Source organism: Ictalurus punctatus, chromosome 17, assembly GCF_001660625.3.
Source record: "Ictalurus punctatus breed USDA103 chromosome 17, Coco_2.0, whole genome shotgun sequence".
Taxonomy (NCBI): domain Eukaryota; kingdom Metazoa; phylum Chordata; class Actinopteri; order Siluriformes; family Ictaluridae; genus Ictalurus; species Ictalurus punctatus.
The window spans coordinates 11,574,407-11,596,413 of NC_030432.2; the positions used below are offsets into that span (position 1 = coordinate 11,574,407).

General features: G+C 38.3%; 1 protein-coding gene across 3 annotated transcripts in view; it reads right to left on the reverse strand.

Annotated features, from left to right (window-relative positions):
- The window catches only part of dph1 (diphthamide biosynthesis 1), a 107,555-nt gene that overhangs the window by 67,601 nt on the left and 17,947 nt on the right, over window positions 1-22,007 (reverse strand). For all 3 annotated transcript variants that reach the window (XM_017491403.3, XM_017491401.3, XM_053687260.1), the window contains exon 4: window positions 2,946-3,009. In XM_017491403.3, the coding sequence (XP_017346892.1) occupies window positions 2,946-3,009 (64 nt within the window). The remainder of the gene's footprint in view (window positions 1-2,945; window positions 3,010-22,007) is intronic.

Genomic DNA, 22,007 nt, shown 5'->3' on the forward strand with positions numbered 1-22,007 from the left:
GTGACATGATAGCTTGCAGGTCATTAAATTGCATACGCATAGAACAACGTTAAGACAATATATTTACAGTGAATTAATTAAAATGATAGTTATATATATAAAAAAATAAATAAATAATAATAAAAAAAACTTGTTATACACTGCCTTCTTCAAAACCTTCTTAAGCCCGAGAGGATCATGACCAAACTTTGGCTTCTTACTTTTGGTTCATTTTGCCATAACGTTCTAGATTATTATCTTCTTGCAGGATACATATCGTTATGTTCACAACTATACTCTACTGCAAGGAGCTGTGAGAATAACCTGGATACCTTCTTGTGCATGTGCGTATGCATACAAAACCCTTTGAACATGATGTGTGATGTAGTATTTGCAATAGACACCACTTTTCTATAGCCATCTTTCACTGGTAGCTCCCAGAGTTCTCACTCAGTTGGCACAAGAAATATGAGTGGTTAATAGGGTTGAAAAATTTTAAATGGTACTTACATAGGTAACTGTGGTTCTTTGACCCTGTACGAGAATCATATGGATAATGTATGTTTACAGAGTCATGAAGAACAGGGCACTCCTTAGGACTAACCTGAAAGGTGATCAGAGATGACCACTGCAATGACATCACTCGTATCACGATGGTAGCAGTGCTATCTATGCCTCTAAGTGATGCCCATTTCAGAGCATGGCAGGACATTATAGGAGTTGGGTATCCAGACAGTTAATTGTCGTGATGTTTTCCACCAAGTGGGTCAGCCTCTGCTTAGACAAAAGAGCCACCCGAGAGGTGGTTTGTGCTGGTTTGCCTTTTGCAGAGGGCTGCAAGATTCATTGATTGACTTAAAAATTTGTGTGATCTGACAACAAAGTCATCCCATAAGTCATCTGGCCACCAACGAATCCAAGACAATCTTATCGCCAGGGTATGTAGTTCTACTACTCTTTTTGCCAAACTGATCACTAGTAAAAAAGGTAGATTTCATAGACATCCATTTCAGGTCAGCAACTTGCATAGGCTAATAAGTGCCTTGAGCATATTCAGCATTAAGATGATATCCTATGCCATGCTCTTAAGGCTTCTGTATATTTCTTGCTGAGAAAATGTTCATGTGGCAGAGAAAATGAACAACTGCAGATGACGTGCAGAGGATTCGCTTTCCGTGTCATGCACGTGGACAAATACAATACAAGACAAAGACAGTGATTGAGGCTTTCATTCACAACAGCCAAAACGAAACTGCAGAATGTGTGAAACTTCTCACAACACTTCTCATAAACTTTGTTTAGCTGAAAGTATACCAAGGCCTCTAGGGATTCATGGTGGGTATTGGTGCCTCAACACTTTCAGAAAGATCATAAGTTTATGAGATCCCAGAGAGATGCCCTCCATGGTGCTGTGGTACACAGAGATGGCAGCCAAATAGACCTTTAGCACAGATGGGGAACTATAGCATTGTCTAGCAGTCCCTAGAGAAAAGTTTTCTTTTCTTTTTTTTTTTTTTTTTTTTTGGGGGGGGGGTGTCAATGTACTGAATCCACCCCATGGCGTACACAATATTCACAGAACAGCTTCCACCTAAGGGTATGCTGCAGTCTGCAGTTGGAGATTCAAGAGAGGTCGAACCCATAGGCACATTTGACCTGGCTGAGGATGTCCCATTTGAGACAGCAGATCTGAACACACATGTAGTAGATAGAAAAGTCAATTATGGGCCAGTGCATTCTATCTGGCTCTGCCTGGGAGAGCCACAATTAGTAACGTGTTGACTTGGCATTGGCGAAAAGGTCCATCAACAAATTGAGATGCCATGCCCCTGTGTCCATCCACTGGATCATTATAAAACCAAGGCACATAATTTGCCCTTAGGGAAGCTAATCATGAATGGCACATCTCCAGAAAGCTAGAGCCTGGGTAACCCACTTATGAAAAGCTAAGGAAATTACTGCTGTGGCTGCTGTCATCAGTCCTAGTATCCTCAACAGAAGATTGCACTGCACATGGCAGCCTACTCAATCTGAATGGCAAGCCCCATAATGTCTGCCACACAGGGTGATAGCCTTGCACTGATGAATTGTATGGCATGCTACAGTGTTAGGAAGCTCTTTTCTGAATTCATCATGAGATGTGAGAGAAAGGTGGATATGTACCAAAGGGCCTGCTCCAAAGTCCCAAAAAAGGTTGGGGGGTGGGAAGTGGAACTGAAGTATGTACTTCTACTACAACAGGACTGGCTGATCTTGTGTATAGTGATGCCCAGTGTGCAGTGTTTTCAGCTGTAAAGTGTCCTGCCTCCCACCCTGCCCTTTAACGGCATGCTCCATGCCATGGAGGTGGTGGTAATAATAATAATAATAATTTAAAAAAAACAAAAAACACAACATAAATCAACCTCGTATACACAACGCACATGCTCAAACTCTATTTGAGATATGTTATATACTGAAACCGTACTGGGCATGTAAACATGTTTGTGTAAATGCTTGTGGGCCCTTTAAAAGAGCTGAAAAGGTGCTATAGCGATGCCTCTCTCTGGCACACGACGAGTTTCTGTTTGGCTGGCTGTAAACATGTGTTTGCCTGTTTAAGGCAGAATGCATAAGCAATATGTTCTATGTAAGCTGCAATGAGATGCAGTTAAAAAGAAAAATAGTGTTGCTCTCGTTGTGCAATTCAAAGTAAAGCAGTCTAGCAAGCTAGTGTAGCAAGCAAGCTAGTGTTGGCAAATGCGTCTAATTTCTAGCTGCAGTGAGGAATTATGGTGAGCTCCCACTTTTTAATAATCTTTTTACACTACCTAGACTTGACACTGTCCATCCATATCAACTTTCCACCTTTGCACTGTCCTTTGCACAGTACATACTCACTAAAAATAAGACTAGCTGATCGATATCAGATCGACTCACCTCAGGGAGGTGAGCGACTGTGTTAAAGTTAGTGTGTGTATACCTACCTCTCAATAATGTCAGCAATTACACAGGCAAACATCTGTAGCCCCTCTGGAAGCTGCAAAGCCACTGTGAAGCAGAGAAGCAGAGTCTTGGTTAACGCAATATGGAAATGTGAGTGACACCAGAAGGGCCTAGGGTTTCAGATGAGCTGCAATATAGCACACTGTAACTATAAAGAGTTTAGTCACTATTAGTACCACTATCTGTGAAAATATATAAGACACAAAATGAGAGTTAAATAAGGAAAAATATTTAAACAAATATTGCAGCGAAGGCCTCAGTCTTATTATTTAAAGACTTAAATAACTGGCTACTCTCAGATCCTAATGGGACTGCAAAATTAGTGCTTTATTAAAGGCCAGTGCACTTGTACAGAAAATCAGGTTACTCCAGAGATACAATCAAAAGTAAAACAATAACATGTTGCTATAAGCGGCTCACGGTGATGAACCTGAAGATCAGGAACAATCTTTCACAATTAGATCTGAATTGTTTCCAATAAAACAAACATTTCTCACAGTCTATTCCTTATTTATAAGGAGCACACTGCTTGATTAATTAAAATTGCTAAAATACAGGATATATACACTCACCGGCCACTTTACAGGAACACCTGTACACCACATCATTCATGCATCATCCAATCATGTTGCAGCAGCACAATGCATCAAATCATGCAGATACTTGTCAAAAGCTTTAGTTAATGGTCTCATCAAACATCAGAATTGGGAAAAAAACAGGCCATGTTTTCCTAATCGTTTGAAAAAGCCTGTCCAGTTTGCTTTTCTGCTCAACATGGTTGTAAAGAGTGACTGCTTGGGTTACTGGAGACTTCTCCTCAGTTTGAACCGATTTGGACATCCTCCCTTGATTGATTTCATCACAATGTATTTCCATCCATAGAACTGCTATACACTGGAGGGTTTTTTTTGTTTGTTTTTTCCACATCATTCTGTATAAACTCTAGAGACTGATGTGAGTGAAAATCCCAGGAGATCAGCAGTTTCTGAAACATTCAGACCAACCCATCTGGCACCAACAAGCATGCCACAGTCAACATCAAGAAGATCACATTTCTTCCCTATTCTGATGTTTGATATGAACATTACTTAAAAGTCTTCACCTGTATTTGGATGATTTTATGTGTTGCACTGCTGCCACAAGATTGGCTGATTGGTTAGTTGCATGAATAAGCAGGGGTACAGATTACCAAGTAAGTAATGAGCACACGTTGCAGTGTGTATAGCTACATTATGTTACTATTTGGTGTGATTATACTGCTAAACAGCATACAGTATATTATATACCATACCATGATGTGATTTATACTGTCATACACTGTAGTTTTTACTACGACAGTGTTTCTTATCTTATATTTGTAAGTTAAAAATACAAACATTAACTACGTCATGTGGTGAGGTGACATACTATGACAATTTGTCGTGTTTTATGTCGTGAATGTTCACTGAGACAATACAGATTCTGCGCTTTAACACATAATAATACCTAAACATTCGTCTTAAAACACAAAGCAAAAGCAAAGCTATAGCCAATGTGAAACCCCCCCATATAGTATACAACATGTATAACAATATGACTAAGAAAAATGATAATAATAATAATAATAATAATAATAATAATAATAATATCAGTAAGTATCTTATATACTATGGATAATTAGTACTCATATGAAACACCCATTCATTCTGAACTTCTCCACAATGTACCACAGTGTAGTTATATTGAAGTTTGGTGTTACAAAATGCTGGAAAGTTTTTTGTAATGTTTTGCAAAAGTGGGGTACAAAGGACATAAACATCTGAGCCATTTAAACTAAATGTTACTGGAATCTCGGTTACAGAAATGAAGTAAGGCTACTCTATGATTATGTGTAAAAATCCATTTAAAATGTTTCAGCACCCTTTAATAACAGATTTAATAACAGATGTCACTGTTTCATTGCCTGCAATACTGTATGGTAGTGAATGGAAAAAGAGACTGTGGTTAATCTACATATTGATATAATGCATTAATTAATGGATGTCCATTTGCTATTGTGCTGTTTGCGCTAGCTTTGTGTTGGTAGACTGGCAGAATTCCTTGGATGTCAGTATCAAATCTTTATTGACTAATATTCATAGCCCTGTATCAAAAATGGAAAAAGAGAGATCAGTGGATTCCTACTACATGCTCTATTTTATCAGTAGAACCAGTGATGGCTGGTCATGACATTAGATGGAAGGGTTAAAATCAATAGGTTGATAACATAACATGTATCATATCATAAGGTCTCATTGATGATATAATGAGAATAATGTTGGTGGAGGGGGGGAAGAGGCAACTATTACACACATTTAATGACAGATAGGCAGCTGCATTTGTGATTTGTGATTTTTTGTTTTACTGTTTCAAGTACATAATGGTCCACTTTGTTTACACTCAACACCAAACATGTTAAACAGAACAATTATAACCCTTTCACTGAAGCCAAAAAACTGATAGTTCTGCCATCTGTCCTTTTGTGTAATTTGTACTTTGAGTGGACAATGTGCACTCACTCTGTCTACTTTCAGTGTCTCCTCCAAAGGCATGTGAGAGCACATTTTGGACAATGTGCACTCACTCTGTCTACTTTCAGTGTCTCCTCCAAAGGCATTTACTTTGTCAAAGATGACAAAGTAAATAATGCACCTCGTTCATGTTCATTACACCTGCGACTGTGTTTCATGTTCAAGCAATGCTGATGACGTGCTATGAATGTGTCAGCAAATATCAGCGCAAGTTTCACTCGGGTTAATCATGTGACACGACTGTGACTGATCGGCTGCATGTATCTACAGTCTGGGCTAGAAACAAATCAGCTCATACCTTTCTTTGTATTTCAGCTTCACAGTATTCTATTTTTTGTTCAAACACTTGGGGTATTGTTCCACAAAAGTCCACATTCATCTGGCTTGAGACACTTATTAAGCATATAATCTTACATGGATTTTTTATCTATTTTTTTTTAAATTGGTGCCTTTTTATCATTCTACTCAGCAGTCCCTGAGTAGAACGGAAATCCCAAAGTGAGACTCATCTTACTTTGGAATTTGCTGTAAAATTAGCCACTGAAAATGGGGATTGTGCTGCAGACTGCTGCGTTCTGGGTATATTAATAGAATGAATGCAAGAAAGAAACGTAAGCAGGCAGAATTTAGGTGGGTGGCTTGTACTTGCACTCCATTGAGATTTACATTTGGAATGATGGAATGATTATAGTCTAGATATGATTGTAGTAATATATAATAGAAGGCTGTTAAGGGCCTATCACACTGACCGCGATTAAGCAACACGAGTGTATGACACGATGACGCTCTTGAACTAAAACAACAGAGCCTATGGAGCTTTTCACACCGGGCGCGATCAGTCACGGCGCACCAAAGCGAGATTTTTTTCGTTCGACCAGTGTGTCGATTTTTCCCCTGTCGGTCCGTGATGAAACGCGCTGTACAATTAGATTTGAGCTTTAGATCACGTGCCTGGAGCCACTGCTGATTGGTCATGCTGTAGCACAGAAAGCTGTTTTGAAAACCAGTGTAAACACAGAAAGAAAGAATTCCAGAAGAGAATAGATGTTGAGTTCTTGTTATCATTAATGTCTGAGAACAGAGAACTCTGGGATAAAAGTCACAGTGACTACAAAAACATCGATAAAAAAAGTTTGTTTGTTTTTTTAAATAGTGTTGAATTATAATCCCCTTTATTCTTATAATTCTTATTCTTCTTTCATCTGTATATACATATCTTATATTTGATACTCTTTTAAAAACTTAAATTTTTTGAAAATTATTATTTATTTATCTTGCACAAATAAACAGGTTTTGTCCCACGACCGTGTTGTTGCATTATATTTCACATTCTTTCTTTTATGCTAAAATAGTTTGATGGTGCTGTGAAACATGAAAAAAAAAAAAAAAAAAAAAAAAAACTTTGTCCTCCCTTTCTGGGTAGAATACTCATAAAATAAGAAGTTAGCTTCTGTGTTTCTTAACAGTTTGTGTTGTGGTGCATTGCGCCAAAATGTAAGTAATTCTTTTCTCAGTGGTCAAAGATGATAGGCCTGTCAGCTGAATAGTGGGTTGCGCCACCTAGTGAGCTGGCGTGAATTAGCCGGAGGCGACTGATGGTTACACGTTCGGTGTGAAAGCACCTCTCATCGGCGATTCACGCCGTGCTCAGTGTGAAAGGGCCTTTAGTGTGATCGGAGTTCTACATACTGTGATCAACAAAATATTGCTGAACAGTTCATAATTAAGTGTAACATAACTAAAGACAGGGCTGTATGATTATCACAACACATCCTATACATTTGGTTGGCTGACGTGAATACCTGTCAGAATGCTCACAGAACTCTCATCAGGAACCGCTCAGACTGGCAAGCATGCCCACAGAGCACAGCACAAACTTCTCTGATTTGCTAGAACTCTCATTTGCATGTACTGTATACCATTCTCTCTTGCTTCACCATAATGCTGAGAACAACATGGCAATAACAAACGAGAAAAGATCTATCGAGTGGCTCTAGTAAGCAGAGCAGCATCATACTGCAGCACTGATACAGATTACTGATGCACCCTTGAGGTTATATGTACCATATTCTAGGAAATTAGGATGTTAATTGTCTGGACTGTTGCTCTAAAAATATAGCCTGGTTTAATAAAAGGTTGGGGGGGGGGGGGGGGGGGGGGGTTGATGGTAATAGCTGAATTGTTCTTTTCTGGCGAGCAATGATATCACACTTAAGAACCCAGACAAAAAGTTTCACAAGCCCTGGCCTTTTTTTAATCCTTTATAGACAAAATGAAATGCTGAGAACATCTGATATAGAAAGCTGAAGACGGTCAGAGGAGTGAAAAAGCAAATCAGTGTGAAACAAACATGGATTAGACAAACACGCTTCTATGAACAGTATGAAAGAGACGAGAACTGGCAAGAGTGAGTCCATTAGTGTGACAGCAAGCAAAGCTAATCGATAAATGATGCTTTAATTAGAATACTGGCTCCTGGCTGTGTCACGACAAAATCCATGTAATTTAATGACAACAGTTTAGCAGAAAAGCTTAAATAAATGAAAAGACTAAAAAACAACACGATCTCTAAAAACAATTCAAGGTCTCCCGGGTGGCGCTGCCACAGACATTCATGGCTGGGAGTCAAGCAAGAAAAATATTGAGTGGGAGGGATTTCATACTCTCTCCCCTGTCAATCACAGTCACACTAGCCAATCATGTGTCTGTCAGTCCGTACAGTATTTTGCAGAGGTTTTTTTTCTCGTGTGTGTGATTGTAGTGGCCAAAAATTTTGCTGTGCTTTTTTTTTTTTCCTTCCAAATTTTGCAAGGCAACTTGCAAAGTTTTTTGTGCTTTTTGAATTCTACTTGATTGGGCAAAATTGCAATTGCACAGAGTTGTTTTGCACAGTTTTTCACAGTGATGTTTGTTGGTAAACGAGACTTTTTAGCTGTACTCATGTTCGACGCACTTGAATCAAAAAGAGCTTTGGCTGAATGCATGTTGTGACAACATCACATGACAAATTTTGCCCCAAATCAGCTGTACAAATCGCAAGCTCCTCCAAATATTGCAGTTTGCTTGATTTTGTGTTCATTTATGTGATCGCAAAATCGTGACATCCTGGAGGGTCTGGTCTGCGAGCTCACATATGAGGAGGAGGGCAGATAGCGCTATCCTTGGATTGTGTTATGCTGCCCTGTGACACTGCATGTGCAGCAATTTTAAAAGATGCGGTTGGACAGCTCCACGCATCCCGGAGCTATCCCGGCTGGTAGGAGGGAAGGTGACTAAATTACAGAGGGGGAAAAAAATTAATACTTCACAGTGTTCCTTGAAATAGGCTTCAGAGGAACCTCAAGGTTAAAAAAAACAAAAACAAAAAAAACAATTAAGATGAATTTCTCATAATCATGTAATAAATGTAATAAAATAATGTAATAAAATTAATAGAAAACCATACCAGGCTGTCTGAAAGGTCAATCAATCAAGTGTGATTGCCACGTTCCAATAAAAATCTACATTTGGTCTGAGATGAGCTACTGTATACAAACTGAAGCGTATTACTCATTATACACTAATGTACTGCATTATCTATAAACAGGGATGAACACATCTGTACTTGGATCACATGGTCATTGTTATGTGCCCCTATGTATCTCTAGGGTTACTGAGGCAGTAACAAGAGGAAGAGCTGTTGACAATGCATGGGAAAAGATGGACATGGGCAAGGCAAGATTAGTGGCATGCATTTTTTAATAAGCACTGTCCGAAATATTTGACAATATGTACAAAAATAGAAGGGTAGGAAAACAAAACTATATACATGTAAAGTTTTGTGATAACTAAACAAAGACTAGAGCTAGCATCAAACAAACACAAATATTCACATTACCCATTCAAACAATACAGGCGGACCCAAAGATGGTGCCAAGCAAAATAAAAAAAGATAACTTCTAATCCTGCCTAAACAAGGCTAACTAAAGCAAAAATTACAGTGGGTGGCAAATGCCACTAACCTAGTCGACCTAGACAGAGGGATATTCCTAGCGTGCGTGTGTAGAGACTTGTCCAGAATTACCTGTCCACACCGTGAGCTGGAAAGAACTAGCGAAAAATAAATGAGCCAGCATGGGAAGACAAACACAATATGTTAGGACCATCCAAGCTGTTATCAGCATCAGGTCCAAAAGCCAGGGTCTGTCATGGTATGGGGGTGTGTCAGTGCCCGTGGCATGGGTAACTTACACATCTGTGAGGGCACTATTAATGCAGAAAGATATGTACACATTTTGGAGCAACATATGCTGCCATCCAGTGCAGGACAGCGCCAAACCACATTCTGCTTGGATTACATGCGCATGGTTGCGTAAGCAGAAAGTGCGGGTGCTAGCAGGGCCTCCCTTCAGTCCTGACCTGTCTCCAATTGAGAACGTGTGGCGCATTATGAAACGCAAAATAAGGCAACAAAGGCCCTGTACAGTTGTGCAGCTGAAGAAATGCATAATGGATGAATGGGAAAAATTCTGCTTGCTAAACTTAAGCAACTGGTGTGTTCAGTGCCTAAACTCTTAATAAGTGTTATTAAAAGAAAAGGTGATGTTACACAGTAGTAAACAATCAACTGTTCCAACTTGGAGAGTGTTGCAGTCATCAGATTTGAAATGAGTGTATATTTTCACAAATAAATTAAACTCACAAAGTAAAACATCAAATAATGTGTTTTCAATATAGTACAGGGTGAATTGAATTTTCAAATGACTCGTTTTGTTTGTTTTCTTGCATTTTCCATACTGTCCCAACATTTTTGGAATCGGGGTTGTACAAGGTACAGGACACAGCACAGTCTTTAATTCATACATATGACATTACAAATGAGAATTTGAGATTTCAAACTATTTTGCTATTGTAACATGTCCTTCAGTTTCCAAATATTTTTTATTTATTTTGTTTATATGTTTATAATTTATTTACATGGGACCAAAAGCTAGTTCCCATGTGACCCATAAGAGGAGGTGTTCCGCTCTGAACCCGATTCCTCTAGAGGTTTTTTTTTCTTCTGTTTTTTCAGGGAGTTTTTCCTCACCACTGTCATCTCTGCTTTGCTCTTTAAAGATCTAAATCTATATCTAAATTTGTGACAATGTCTATTGTAAATAAATAAATAAATGTGACACAAAAATAAACATTTAAATCTGGAAAACAATCAAAATCATACATTTTCGTCTTCAGGCACATTACCATCACGCTTTGACGTCTGTTGTCATGGAAACAGATCTGAAACCAGAACATGTGACAGATGTTTCCACAAATGAGAAGCAGAATTAAAACTCTGTGTGAACAAGTTTGAGAAAGAAAAAGCTTTATTAAGCTGCTAGCTTCTGCATAAAGTCCAACTTGGTTAACTTCCAGAGATGGAAACTCAAGTCTGTGACTTGGACTCGAGTCGCACTTAAGTCGCAAAAAAATGACTTGCGACTTGACTTGGACTCGTGAACAACTAACTCAAAACTTCAAGAATCGTGCAAAAAAAAAAACAAGTCATTTTGCTTCAGCATTCCCGATTACGTTCTCTCTTTACTACCCCATTATGCTATTCATTCCTTCCCTATTTTGCAGCAGCAAATATCACAATTATTCATCTCTAAACACACCAAGGCAGCATTATTATATACACACGTGACGCATCTGAAGGCACGTGTTTATCACCCACTGGAAGTGCTGCTATATAAATGAACAACAAACAATAATATAGCCAAGTCTTACTTTGTGATAATCGTCGTGTCATTTCATTTGAAAAGCAGTCAATTAATCCAAAGGAAGCTGCGGTGTTACACAGCTGTCAGGGGATTGCTTGCTGTCCATTTACAAGAAATACAAATGTTTCCATGTCCCTTTCTTGCTCCCCCCAGCCCCTGTCCAAGTATTAGCTACCATATACATATAATATACAAGTTTACCAAGTTATTGCATCTATACAATACGAGGATTTATTACCGCTGGCACTCACTAGAAAACTACCTTACCCATCGTTACTTGAGAACTACAAAAAGTTCCCAGCAAACTAAGGCAACTCAAAAAGCTCAAAATACACAGCAGGTTTTTTTCTCATGGTGACAGTCTCTACATTCCAAATGGTCTAAATTGATTGTAATTGACTGTGTATAAAAATGCAATTAATGATTTAAGTAAAACCTTGTGTGCTTTATTAGACAATTTTGAAAAAATGAACAAGACATTCTGTAGAAGTACTCAGTTCTAATATTTCAAAATTGATTTAGCCTCATACACTGTTAATTACAATAACTAGCTGAAAGAACTATTGCTAAAAATACAACAAAGACTTAAGACTTGACTTGGATTCCACCTCAGAGACTTGAGACTTGATATGGACTTGGATCTCAGAGACTTGATATGGACTTGGATCTCAGAGACTTGAGACTTGATATGGACTTGGACTCCACCTCAAAGACTTGAGACTTGAACTGACTTGGACCTCAGGGAGTTATGAACATATCTGCTAACTACAGACTGGGCATGTCAACCTTGCAGCCATCTCTTTAATCATCTCGTCTATTAATAATGAACTGATTTGTACTGAATGTTTGCACTGAATGTTGGTGTTTCTTTCTAAAATCAAATAATTAATAGAAGTACAAAATGGAAACTTATTTTATGTTACAAATTAAATGTCTTTCTTTAAACCATGCACTATTTAAGCATTCTTTTTTTTTTTAAACATTACTTTTAGTAAGCCCTTTCTGTTAGTGAGAGTTTGGATATGGACTAAATCGAAACATTTTTAGTTATTTGTTTATTGTTTGTTTAGATTGAGATAATGAAATCACAATGTTTTCGAGACGTTTTACTTTTGTCCAGTAGACTGTTTCAGACATTTTCAGTTTTATGCGTTGAGGAAACAATTCATTAGAGACTTTCATGGGTCCAGGGGCTACTTCTATTTTTTTGTTTTCATCATGAAACAAAAATCTCTGAACAATATTTCCATCTTAGGTTGTCAACAAAACAATAGGTTACTGTCTGTAACCCTGATTCTCTGAAAGACCAATTAAACGTGAAGATTTGTAAGGAATTTTAATCAACTGCTTGAAAGTCAACTTATAATTTCCAAAAATACATTAACTGATCTTTTTTGTTGTTGTTGAAATGTGATGAATAGATACAGATTTTATATAGTAAAGATTTTCTTTTCTGAAATGTATTGAGTAAAAATCTTAAGTGAAAAAAAAAAGTAAAGTACAAGATACTTTCAGAAACTGAAAGGTTGTGTCAAGGTTGTTCTGACTAATACACCAAAAATGCCACCAGGCTCTAACTGCCTAATTAATTAGATATTCCCATTTTCTCAAACAAATTACCATTTAAGAAGAAAAAAAAAACACACACACACACACAATGAAGGTCAAACCATTGGCCTCTGTTCATTAAAGAACAAAGCTCTTGTGACCTGCATCTGGGATCTCTGACCCGCTCTGAATCACTAAGTCTAGGTTATGACCACGCACTATTACTGTCAAACCGTGAGAACTTTCTTAAACAGAGCCGCTCTAAACGTACTGAAAGTGGGTTATACTTAATCCGCATGTGCATCCAAATTATATCCAGAATTCATTTCCAAGTAGCACAAGTTTACAGTTTGCTCAACTGATTTCGAACTACAAGTGGTATGTTTATCATCACACACCATCATCAGTCTTAGTAGCATAAACCCTAAAGAACGTCCCAAAGAACGTCTAATTACTGTACATTTCTACTGTGGAGCAGTTGAATGTAGTGGAATCCATGTGGCTATGTAGCTTTTGAATCTTTTATAGGAAAGAAACCTAAGACACAGAACTCCCAGCAGACTCATAACTAAGCACATAGAAAACTGCAAGTAAGCATGATTGGCTCTGATTTCCAACAAGAAGTATATTTCTCTCCTTCTCTCCATCCTGTGTTCATACTAGTCATGATTTTCGCTTTATGTTTGAAGTCGCTCTTTGTTGGTCATTAGTAGGCGTTCCTATCTAGCTGCTGGTGATATGTCCATACAAACTACATTTAGCTACAGAACATATGCAAAATCATCTATTTCATCATAAATTCAAGTTCTTACCAGATAAAATAAGATTGTCTAGTCATTTTATCTACTAATGAATTGTGTACTGGCTAACACTTAAAAAAAAGGGAGGGGCTTAAGACTTGAACGTTTGTCCTGTTCATCAAAGTGTTATAAGGCATACTGTTTTCACGTCCTTCACAGCTGCTTCGTACTCGCTGCACTTTTCCTGGTATACACAACAGCAGTGTTGTATTGTGTATTGACTTTTGTTTTGCCTCAATTGCTTCACATTGCTCTGCAGTGGGTGCTGACATTGCAGTTATGGCCTGAATAGTGCAATATAAAGGCACGATCTACACAGCTAGTTACAAAATCTATACAAAACCATCCACAGGAGCATAAATCCAGTTAAATTTCTACTAAAAATTAAATTCAGGATGGAAATGCTTGTGTATAAATTATATCCATGTATTATTACACAGTATCAGAGTGTCAAACACCTGTTTTGCATGACTTTTTCAACTTACCTTTACAGTCTCTTCGCTTCCTGGTGAAACAATTTGATACGCAAGCATTGTTCTGATAGACACAAACTGTTTTCCACTTGCTCCAGTTATTAGTTAAGGCAACAGGAATTTCCTTATTGTAGTGAGATTAGGTGAGAGTGGCTGTTCCCTGACAGGCAAGTGAAACAGCAACAGGAAGAGCAGCAACAGCAACAGTGGGATGAGAGAGATGATAATGGAGACAAGATACAAAAGAGGGTGGGTGATAGACTTGTCTCAGAGACAGAAGCACATTAACCAAGCCAGGAGGAAGAATGAGATCTGTGTGCAAGCAAAATGACATCAGAGCATTTTCTCATTGTTTTTAATCAAGCCGTCAAGAGCGATTGGTATGATCAACAAAAGCAGAGGTAAAATTGGGTTTTTGAAGCTGGGGTAGTCCCACTTCATCCATGGTAGGTTCACTTCTTTCTGACAATAAGAGAACATTAAATGTACGCATTAAATAGAGATCTCAACATGGATATCACAGAAATGTGATTAAAACAAGCTTCCAAAATCTGTTTCTGTCCTAAAGGTGACGTTACACAGTGGAAAACAGTCGACTGTCCCAACTTTTTTGGAGAGTGTTGCAGTCATCAGATTTGAAACGAGTGTCTATTTTCAAAAATAAATTAACCCTCTTACCCCTAAGTTCCCACTGTATTATGTCCCATAACCCTATATTCCCCAGAGAAACAGCACGCCAACCCTGAGTTCCTGGGCCAAAATCAACATTCTAATTTTAACATTTTTAGGCCTTGAAACTACTTATAATAATGTATTTGTGTAATCTTACTTTGAAAATGAAGCAGTTCAGTGTTTTTACTAAACTTAGAGCACAATTCTTAACCAGAGAAATTAGGAAAAAAATGCTCGCTAAAATCCTTCTACTCATTTAGAGGTACCATACGAGCATCAGCGTGGTCAATGCCTTTATAAATAATAAATAAATAAATGCATTTTAGCACCAAAAGTCAAGTTTCTGGTGATGATCAGACCAGCAGGTAGTGTTTTCACGAATGCACAGAGATTGTCCCGTTATGACTCCAGACCCCTGCAGTGTCAGTCGCACTGGTTGATGCTGAAGATGAAGACGGATCAGGGTCTGAATCAGGAGAGTTTGTGTCTCTATATCAGTTTCGGTTTCGGTTTCAACATCGCCTGAACTTTCACTGCTGTCACTATCTAGAATCCTCGCTCTCGCCTGTGTATGTTTTCTTTGTTTTTTTTTTTGTTTTGTTTTTTTTTTACTGTTTTAGATGTACCTGTGTTCACTGTAGGCGTAACTTTAGCTGGAACACGATTAGCTTTTCGCTTTGGCATTTTCAGTTCACTTCTACTAGTACACCAATATTCACGCTTGGATCTTCGTCGTACGTAAAAACGTAATCACGTCGTGACGTCATCAACCTTCCGGGACAAAAAATAATAATTAAATAAGTAAGGAATCATAGCAGAGTAATGCCGGTACACCGGCCTTACGGGGATAACGTTTACACTGTACATCCTCTATATCGGCCTTACAGGGATTTGGCATAGACGACCAAGCCGATATATTGTCCTTACGGCGGGCAAGCCGGTATATCGTCCTTACGGCGGGCAAGCCGGTATATCGGCCATACAGGGTAAGAGGGTTAAACTCACAAAGTAAACCATCAAATAATGTGTTAATAATGTGTTTTTAATATAGTACAGGGTGAATTGAATTTTCAAATGACACTCTTTTTTCTTCTTTTTTGCATTTTCACTACTGTCTCATCTTTTCAGAGTTGGACTTGTATAATAAACAACCTTGGCATTTGCCATTAGCTGCAGTTAGTCATGCTTACTGAAGACACAGCATGCCTTCGTCATCAAAATGTTCACTGAAAAAATGCTATCAGCAGACTGTATTAGGAATTTGGCATTTACAGTCAGGTCCATAAGTATTTGGATATTGACAAGTTTTGTAATTTTGTCTCTGTATACCACTGCAATGAATTTGAAATGAAGTAATCAAGATGTGATTGATAGACTTTAATTCAGCTTTAATTCAAGGGTTTTAACAAAATATTACATCAACTGTTCAGGAATTATAGCCATTTTTTTTTGCAGAGTCCCTCTATTTCCCCAGGCTCAAAAGTTACTGAACAATTATAAATATAAGGATTATTTTTATTACTATTATTTTAATGACTGCCTGAAGTATGGAACCCGTGAACACAACAAATGCTGAGTTTCCACCCTTGAGATGCTTTACCAGGCTTTTGCTGCAGCTGCCTTCACAGTTGCTGCTTGTTTGTGGGTCTTTCTGCTTTCAGTTTTGTCTTAAGTAAGTGAATTAAGTAAGTATGCTTAATTGGGTTGAGGTCAAGTGACCTACTTGGCCATTTATGAACATTCAGTTTCTTTGCCATAGGAAGCCCTTGGGTTGCTTTCACAGTATGTATTTGTTCATTATAGCACTGTGCTATCAGTTTTGCAGCATTTGACTGAATCTGAGCAGACAGTATAGTTAAAACCACTTCAGAATTCATCCAGCTAATTCTATCAGCAGTCACATTATCAATAAACACCAGTGAACCAGTGCTGTTTGCAGCCATACATGCCTATGCCATAGCATAGCCTACTCCATGTCTGACAGATGATGTGGTATATTTTGGATCGTGAGCACTTCCTTTCCTTCTCCATACTCTTCAATTCCCATCATTCTGGTACAAGTTAATCTTCGCTTCATCTGTCCAAAGAATCATGTTCCAGGGCAGGCTTTTAAATATGTTTTCCACCAAAGTGTAATCTGGCTTTTCTGTTCTTGAGTGTTACCTGTGATTTGGATCTTGAGGTGAACTCTCTGTTTTTTATTTTCATTCATGTGCCTCTTGATTGTAGACTTTGACAGTGATATGCCTACTTCCTCCAGAGTGACTTGGCTAGATGTTGTGAATGGATGTTCTGAGATCATCCACTTTAGGTGTTATCCGTGGTCTTCCAGGCCTTTTAGTGTTGCTGAGCTCGCCAGTGCATTCCTTCTTTTTAAGAATGTACCAAATTGTTGATTTGGCCAGTCCTAAAGTTTCTCCTATCTCTTTGATAGGTCTGTTTTTTTCAGACTAATGATGACCTCCATCACTTGCATCAATACCTCTTTGGACTGTATATTGAGAGTTCCCATGAACAGCTACCAAATTCCTATTTAACACTCGGAATTAACTCCAGACCTTTTATCTCCTTAATTTGTCATGACATAACTAGGAAGCAGGTCACACCTGGCCATGAAACTGCTTATCAGTCAATTGTCCAGTTACTTTTGAGCCTGTGAAAATGGAGGGAAAATAAACCCCTTGAATTAAAGCTGAAAGTCTACACTTCAGTCACATTTTGAGTGCTTCATTTCAATTCCGTTGTGGTGTACAGAAGCAAAATTACGAAAATTGTGTCACTGTCCAAATACCCAACTGAATACTTGCAAACAGCTGAAGGTTTAATTCAGTTAGAAGAACCACAAAACTTAAACAAGCCGAAGCCAACTGAACATCGGCACGTGCGACATCCACAGAGTACTGATGATGTCATATATGCAGATCCACACGTAGCAACAATATGCTGATTATACATATACAATCAATCTGTAAACCTGCTCATTCATGCAACTATTTAATTAGCCAATCAAGTGGCAACAGTGCAATACATAAAATCATACAGAGATAGGTCAAAAGTTTCAGCAAATGTTCTCATTTCACATCAGATTGGGGGTAAAATGTGATCTCAGTGACTTTGACCATAGCATGGTTGCTGCTGCCAGATGGGCTGATATTAGAATTTCAGAAACTGCTGATGTACTGGAATGTTCATGCAAAGCAGTCTCTTGGATTTACACAGAATGATGTGAAAACTAAGCAAGTGACAGTTCTATGGGCGGAAACAACAGAGGTCAGATGAGAATGGCCAAACTGGTTCGAGCTGACAGGAAGACTATAGTAACTCACTTTATACAACCATGGTGAGCAGAAAATAGAACGCACATCAAACCTTGAGGCGGATGGGCTGCGACAGCAGAAGACCACAACGTGTTCCAGGTCTGTCAGCCAAGAACAGAAATCTGACACTACAGTGGGCACAGAATCACCAAAATGGTATAGTATAAGATTGGAAGAGAGTCGACTGATCTGATGAATCTCAATTTCTGCTGAGGCACACAGGTGGTAGGGTCAGAATTTGGCATGTAGAGCATGAATCCATGGACCCAGACTGGGACACAAAATGGTGAGGCTCTTCTGAGTGCAAAGAAGATCCTAACAATTATTAGTTGCTTTCCTACTAAATAATAATTCTTTAGATTTATATAGCGCTTTTCTAGGCACTCGAAGCGCTTTACATAGTATGGAGGGAAATCTCCTCAACCAACACCAGTGTGTAGCATCCACCTGGATGATGTGACAGCAGCCATAGCGCAGCCATAGTACACCCACCAGCTACTGGTGGAGAGGAGAGGAGAGTGATGTAGCCAATTCAGGGATGGAGATTATTAGGGGGCCATGAAAGATATGGGGGAATTTTGCCCGGAGTGGCCAGTGAGAGTATATACACCATTAATTTCAGGTGCTCAAATGCAAAGGCCCATTTTTGGAGTCTGTATATAAGATACATTCATCCATTTAATTCAAATAGAGATTCTGTGTTTAGTCTATATTGTGCTTATATACAGCAAAATAGTTTCACACACAGTCACTGGCCATTTATTTATGTTTTTATTAAATCCCTATCCTGTTCCTTGATTATCCTTTGTGTGTGTTGCTGTAGAAAGTGACTGGTAAAATGTTAATTAGAAAAAGGATCACAAAATTCATAACCGAGTATGTCATTACCCCTGAAGTTCTCCGTTTTTATCCATAAAACCATCATCCTATGATGGAGACTCTGCTTTTTGAGACGTTTTTTTTTCCTTTAAAAAAATTAATAAATCATGAAATCCTGAATGGGGGGGGGGGGGGGGGGGGGGAATGAACCATGGCTCCACATGACTTTTTATTTTCTTTTTAAATAGATTTTCCCAAATACTGTGAATATCAGCCAAAGACAAAGGAGGGGGCCTCAATGCAACCACCCACCTACCAATACATCCACCCAAAGGCAAAGCAGCTCACTGGAACCCCAGAGCAAGTACTTGACCTTCTCAAGGTCTCAGAAATACACATCTTTCAGCCAGGGTAAAAGCAGGGCAAAGCCAATTGTATCCATCTTGCTAGAAGTGCAAGACAGCAGGTCTGAAGGGCACAGATTAGGTCTAAATCCAAGGACCTGTGAAAAAGTGTCATCAATAGCAAACTTGTACATTGTTTTGTTTCATCCAAGACCACTAATTGCAGTTAAGGTCTGCTGGTACAATACCACACCAACTGGAGGTAGGGCCATGGTCCTTGTATGATTGTACCTTGTATGAATGTGTTTCATGGACAACCTTCAACTAGACAAAACTAAGGCAAGCACAAGAGCAGGACTATTACAACACTCTTTCAGCACTACTCTTAACTCCCATTTCCATATAGATTTAACTTTTAATGCACTATGATCACACCATTATGTTAGAGTTTGTTAGGCATCACTTGTGAAATATTTCAGGATTGGTGCCGTTGTAGATATTTCAACACACTATATTTAAACAACAGCTTCCAACTTGTTAAGTAATTTATTAACGCAGAGTAGTGTTAGTGTCCGTGCTGCTTTTTCCTCTTTTCAGTGAAATAACCTCCATTTAAGTTTGCTGATTTCCTGTAATTTATGTGATTACTAAAAGGTAATAATAAAAGCTTAATCAATTAGACATGGCAAACGCTGTGCTTTAGCTTGTCCAATATTGTGCCACAGTTTGTGAAACATTGTGCAGCAGTTTGTGCAAGTTGGCAGTCATTTATCAAACAGACATGAACTCCTCCCTGTCTGAATCCCTGCCCCGTTTTTCGATTGTGCCCTGTGAGTGTTTCCGTCCTTAAGGGAAAAAAATGAACCTGCAAGGAGAAGGGCTGATCCCAAGCTATTATGTATAGAGGCTTGGCATGGACGATATATTTATATCATTACATGAAAATCTGGCTACCAAAATTTCGGAATGTAATGGTATGTTTCACGGGATATGAAATAAGCTCTCGGCAGAACAGAAGTTGGGAGTTTATAATGCACTATGGGCAGGTCAAGATATAGCTGTGGTAAATGTATAAGGTGCACTGTGTAGTTTCTATTGTAACAAGAATGGAATCTGAACATTTCTGTTGGTTCACAAAATTCTATCAAAATATCAGTTCTTCCACACAGAGAACAAATTTCCATTTTGTCCAATTTCAGTTTTTCACATTTTGGTAATGAAGTTCAGGGTCAAAAGTGGAAAGACCAGGCCAGGGTAGTGGAGAGAGCAGAGTAGCAGTATCCTAACTAGACATGATGAGATTTAACAGATTACAATCAAACATAAATAAAAACAGCATGAATTACAAACTGTAGGGAATTTAAGATTCAGGTTGCCCTCATACAAGCAGGTCATGTTAAATGTGGGCTGTGCTGCTTGCTCAATTATTGTTACATCATCAAGACAGAAGGATACAATACCCAAACTATTCAGTAAAAAAAATTAAAATAAAAAAAGTTAAATAAACAATAATAAAGAAAACTTAAATTTACAATGTGGAAGCATTTCAGATAACAACACAATCATGGTGTCATCCAAGAAGAAGGATATCCAATTTGCCAAACAATTCATGGAACAAAAACACTGAACTGCTCGAGTATCTTCATGAGCACCATGCATTGTTCAAAATAAACAAATAAATGGAATGCTGCTAGTTAAATCAGAGCTTGTTAGTTTAATTTCTATTCACATAGATTCTGTTGCCTGTCCTTAAATAACATTTTCCCTGATAACTGGTGCTTGCCACCATCTACCGACATTGCATTAAAGAAAAAACACTTTTGCGGAACATCGGAATACAAAATGAAATACAAAAGAAAGAAAAACAAAGAAATGCCTTTTTGTTTTGTCCCCCCACTGCATTGCATTAGAAAAAGATTATATGGGAAAAATGTCTAACCATAGTGATCTATGATAATTCCTTAAACCATGATATCTAACATAAACACCCTCCAATCTTCCACACTCCTCCCAGTATCACCTAAACTACAAATCCACCACACTTGGACCTGCCACCAGGTTTATTTCTTACCTGTGAGAAGAACTGCAGTCTATTGCCCACTTCTAATCCTGACAATATTACATTTCTTGGACTCTGAGGCTAAGGGGATGGGAAATATCCACATAGTGTATACTAGGATTGAACAGAACTCTTTAAAAAGCCCCTGGCAACACACTTTCAAACATTCTGATGCTGAAGATCATTAAATAAGCATTTAGCAATGGTAGATTCAAGAAACAGACAGTTTCTTCACAATTATTTAATTGTAACTAATCTTAATTATGTAATTATAACATAAGCTGCCTTTTATGCCTGACTATGTGGGCATGACAGATTACATACTGTGTACTGCATGGTGTCGGATAAGATTTTTGATAGAAATAAAACACAAGGACAATAAAATATGGAGAATGAGAATTTATAGGCACCCTGTCCAGGGTGTACCCCGCCTCGTGCCCGATGCTCCATGGAATAGGCTCCAGGTTTCCCCATGACCCTGAAAAGGATTAAGCGGTATAGAAGACGGATGGATGGATGAAGAATTTTTGATAATAACGACAATGTCTCTTAAAAGTTAATTATAGCAAGGCCTAGGGCCTGACCAAAAAGACGAAGTGCAACACACAGCACACACATCCAAGAGCACGAAGTCACTCATACACAGACCCAGAGTAACAGAATAACAAAGTAATGGCTAATGATTATTTTACTAAATCATACTGTACATATGCTAATGACA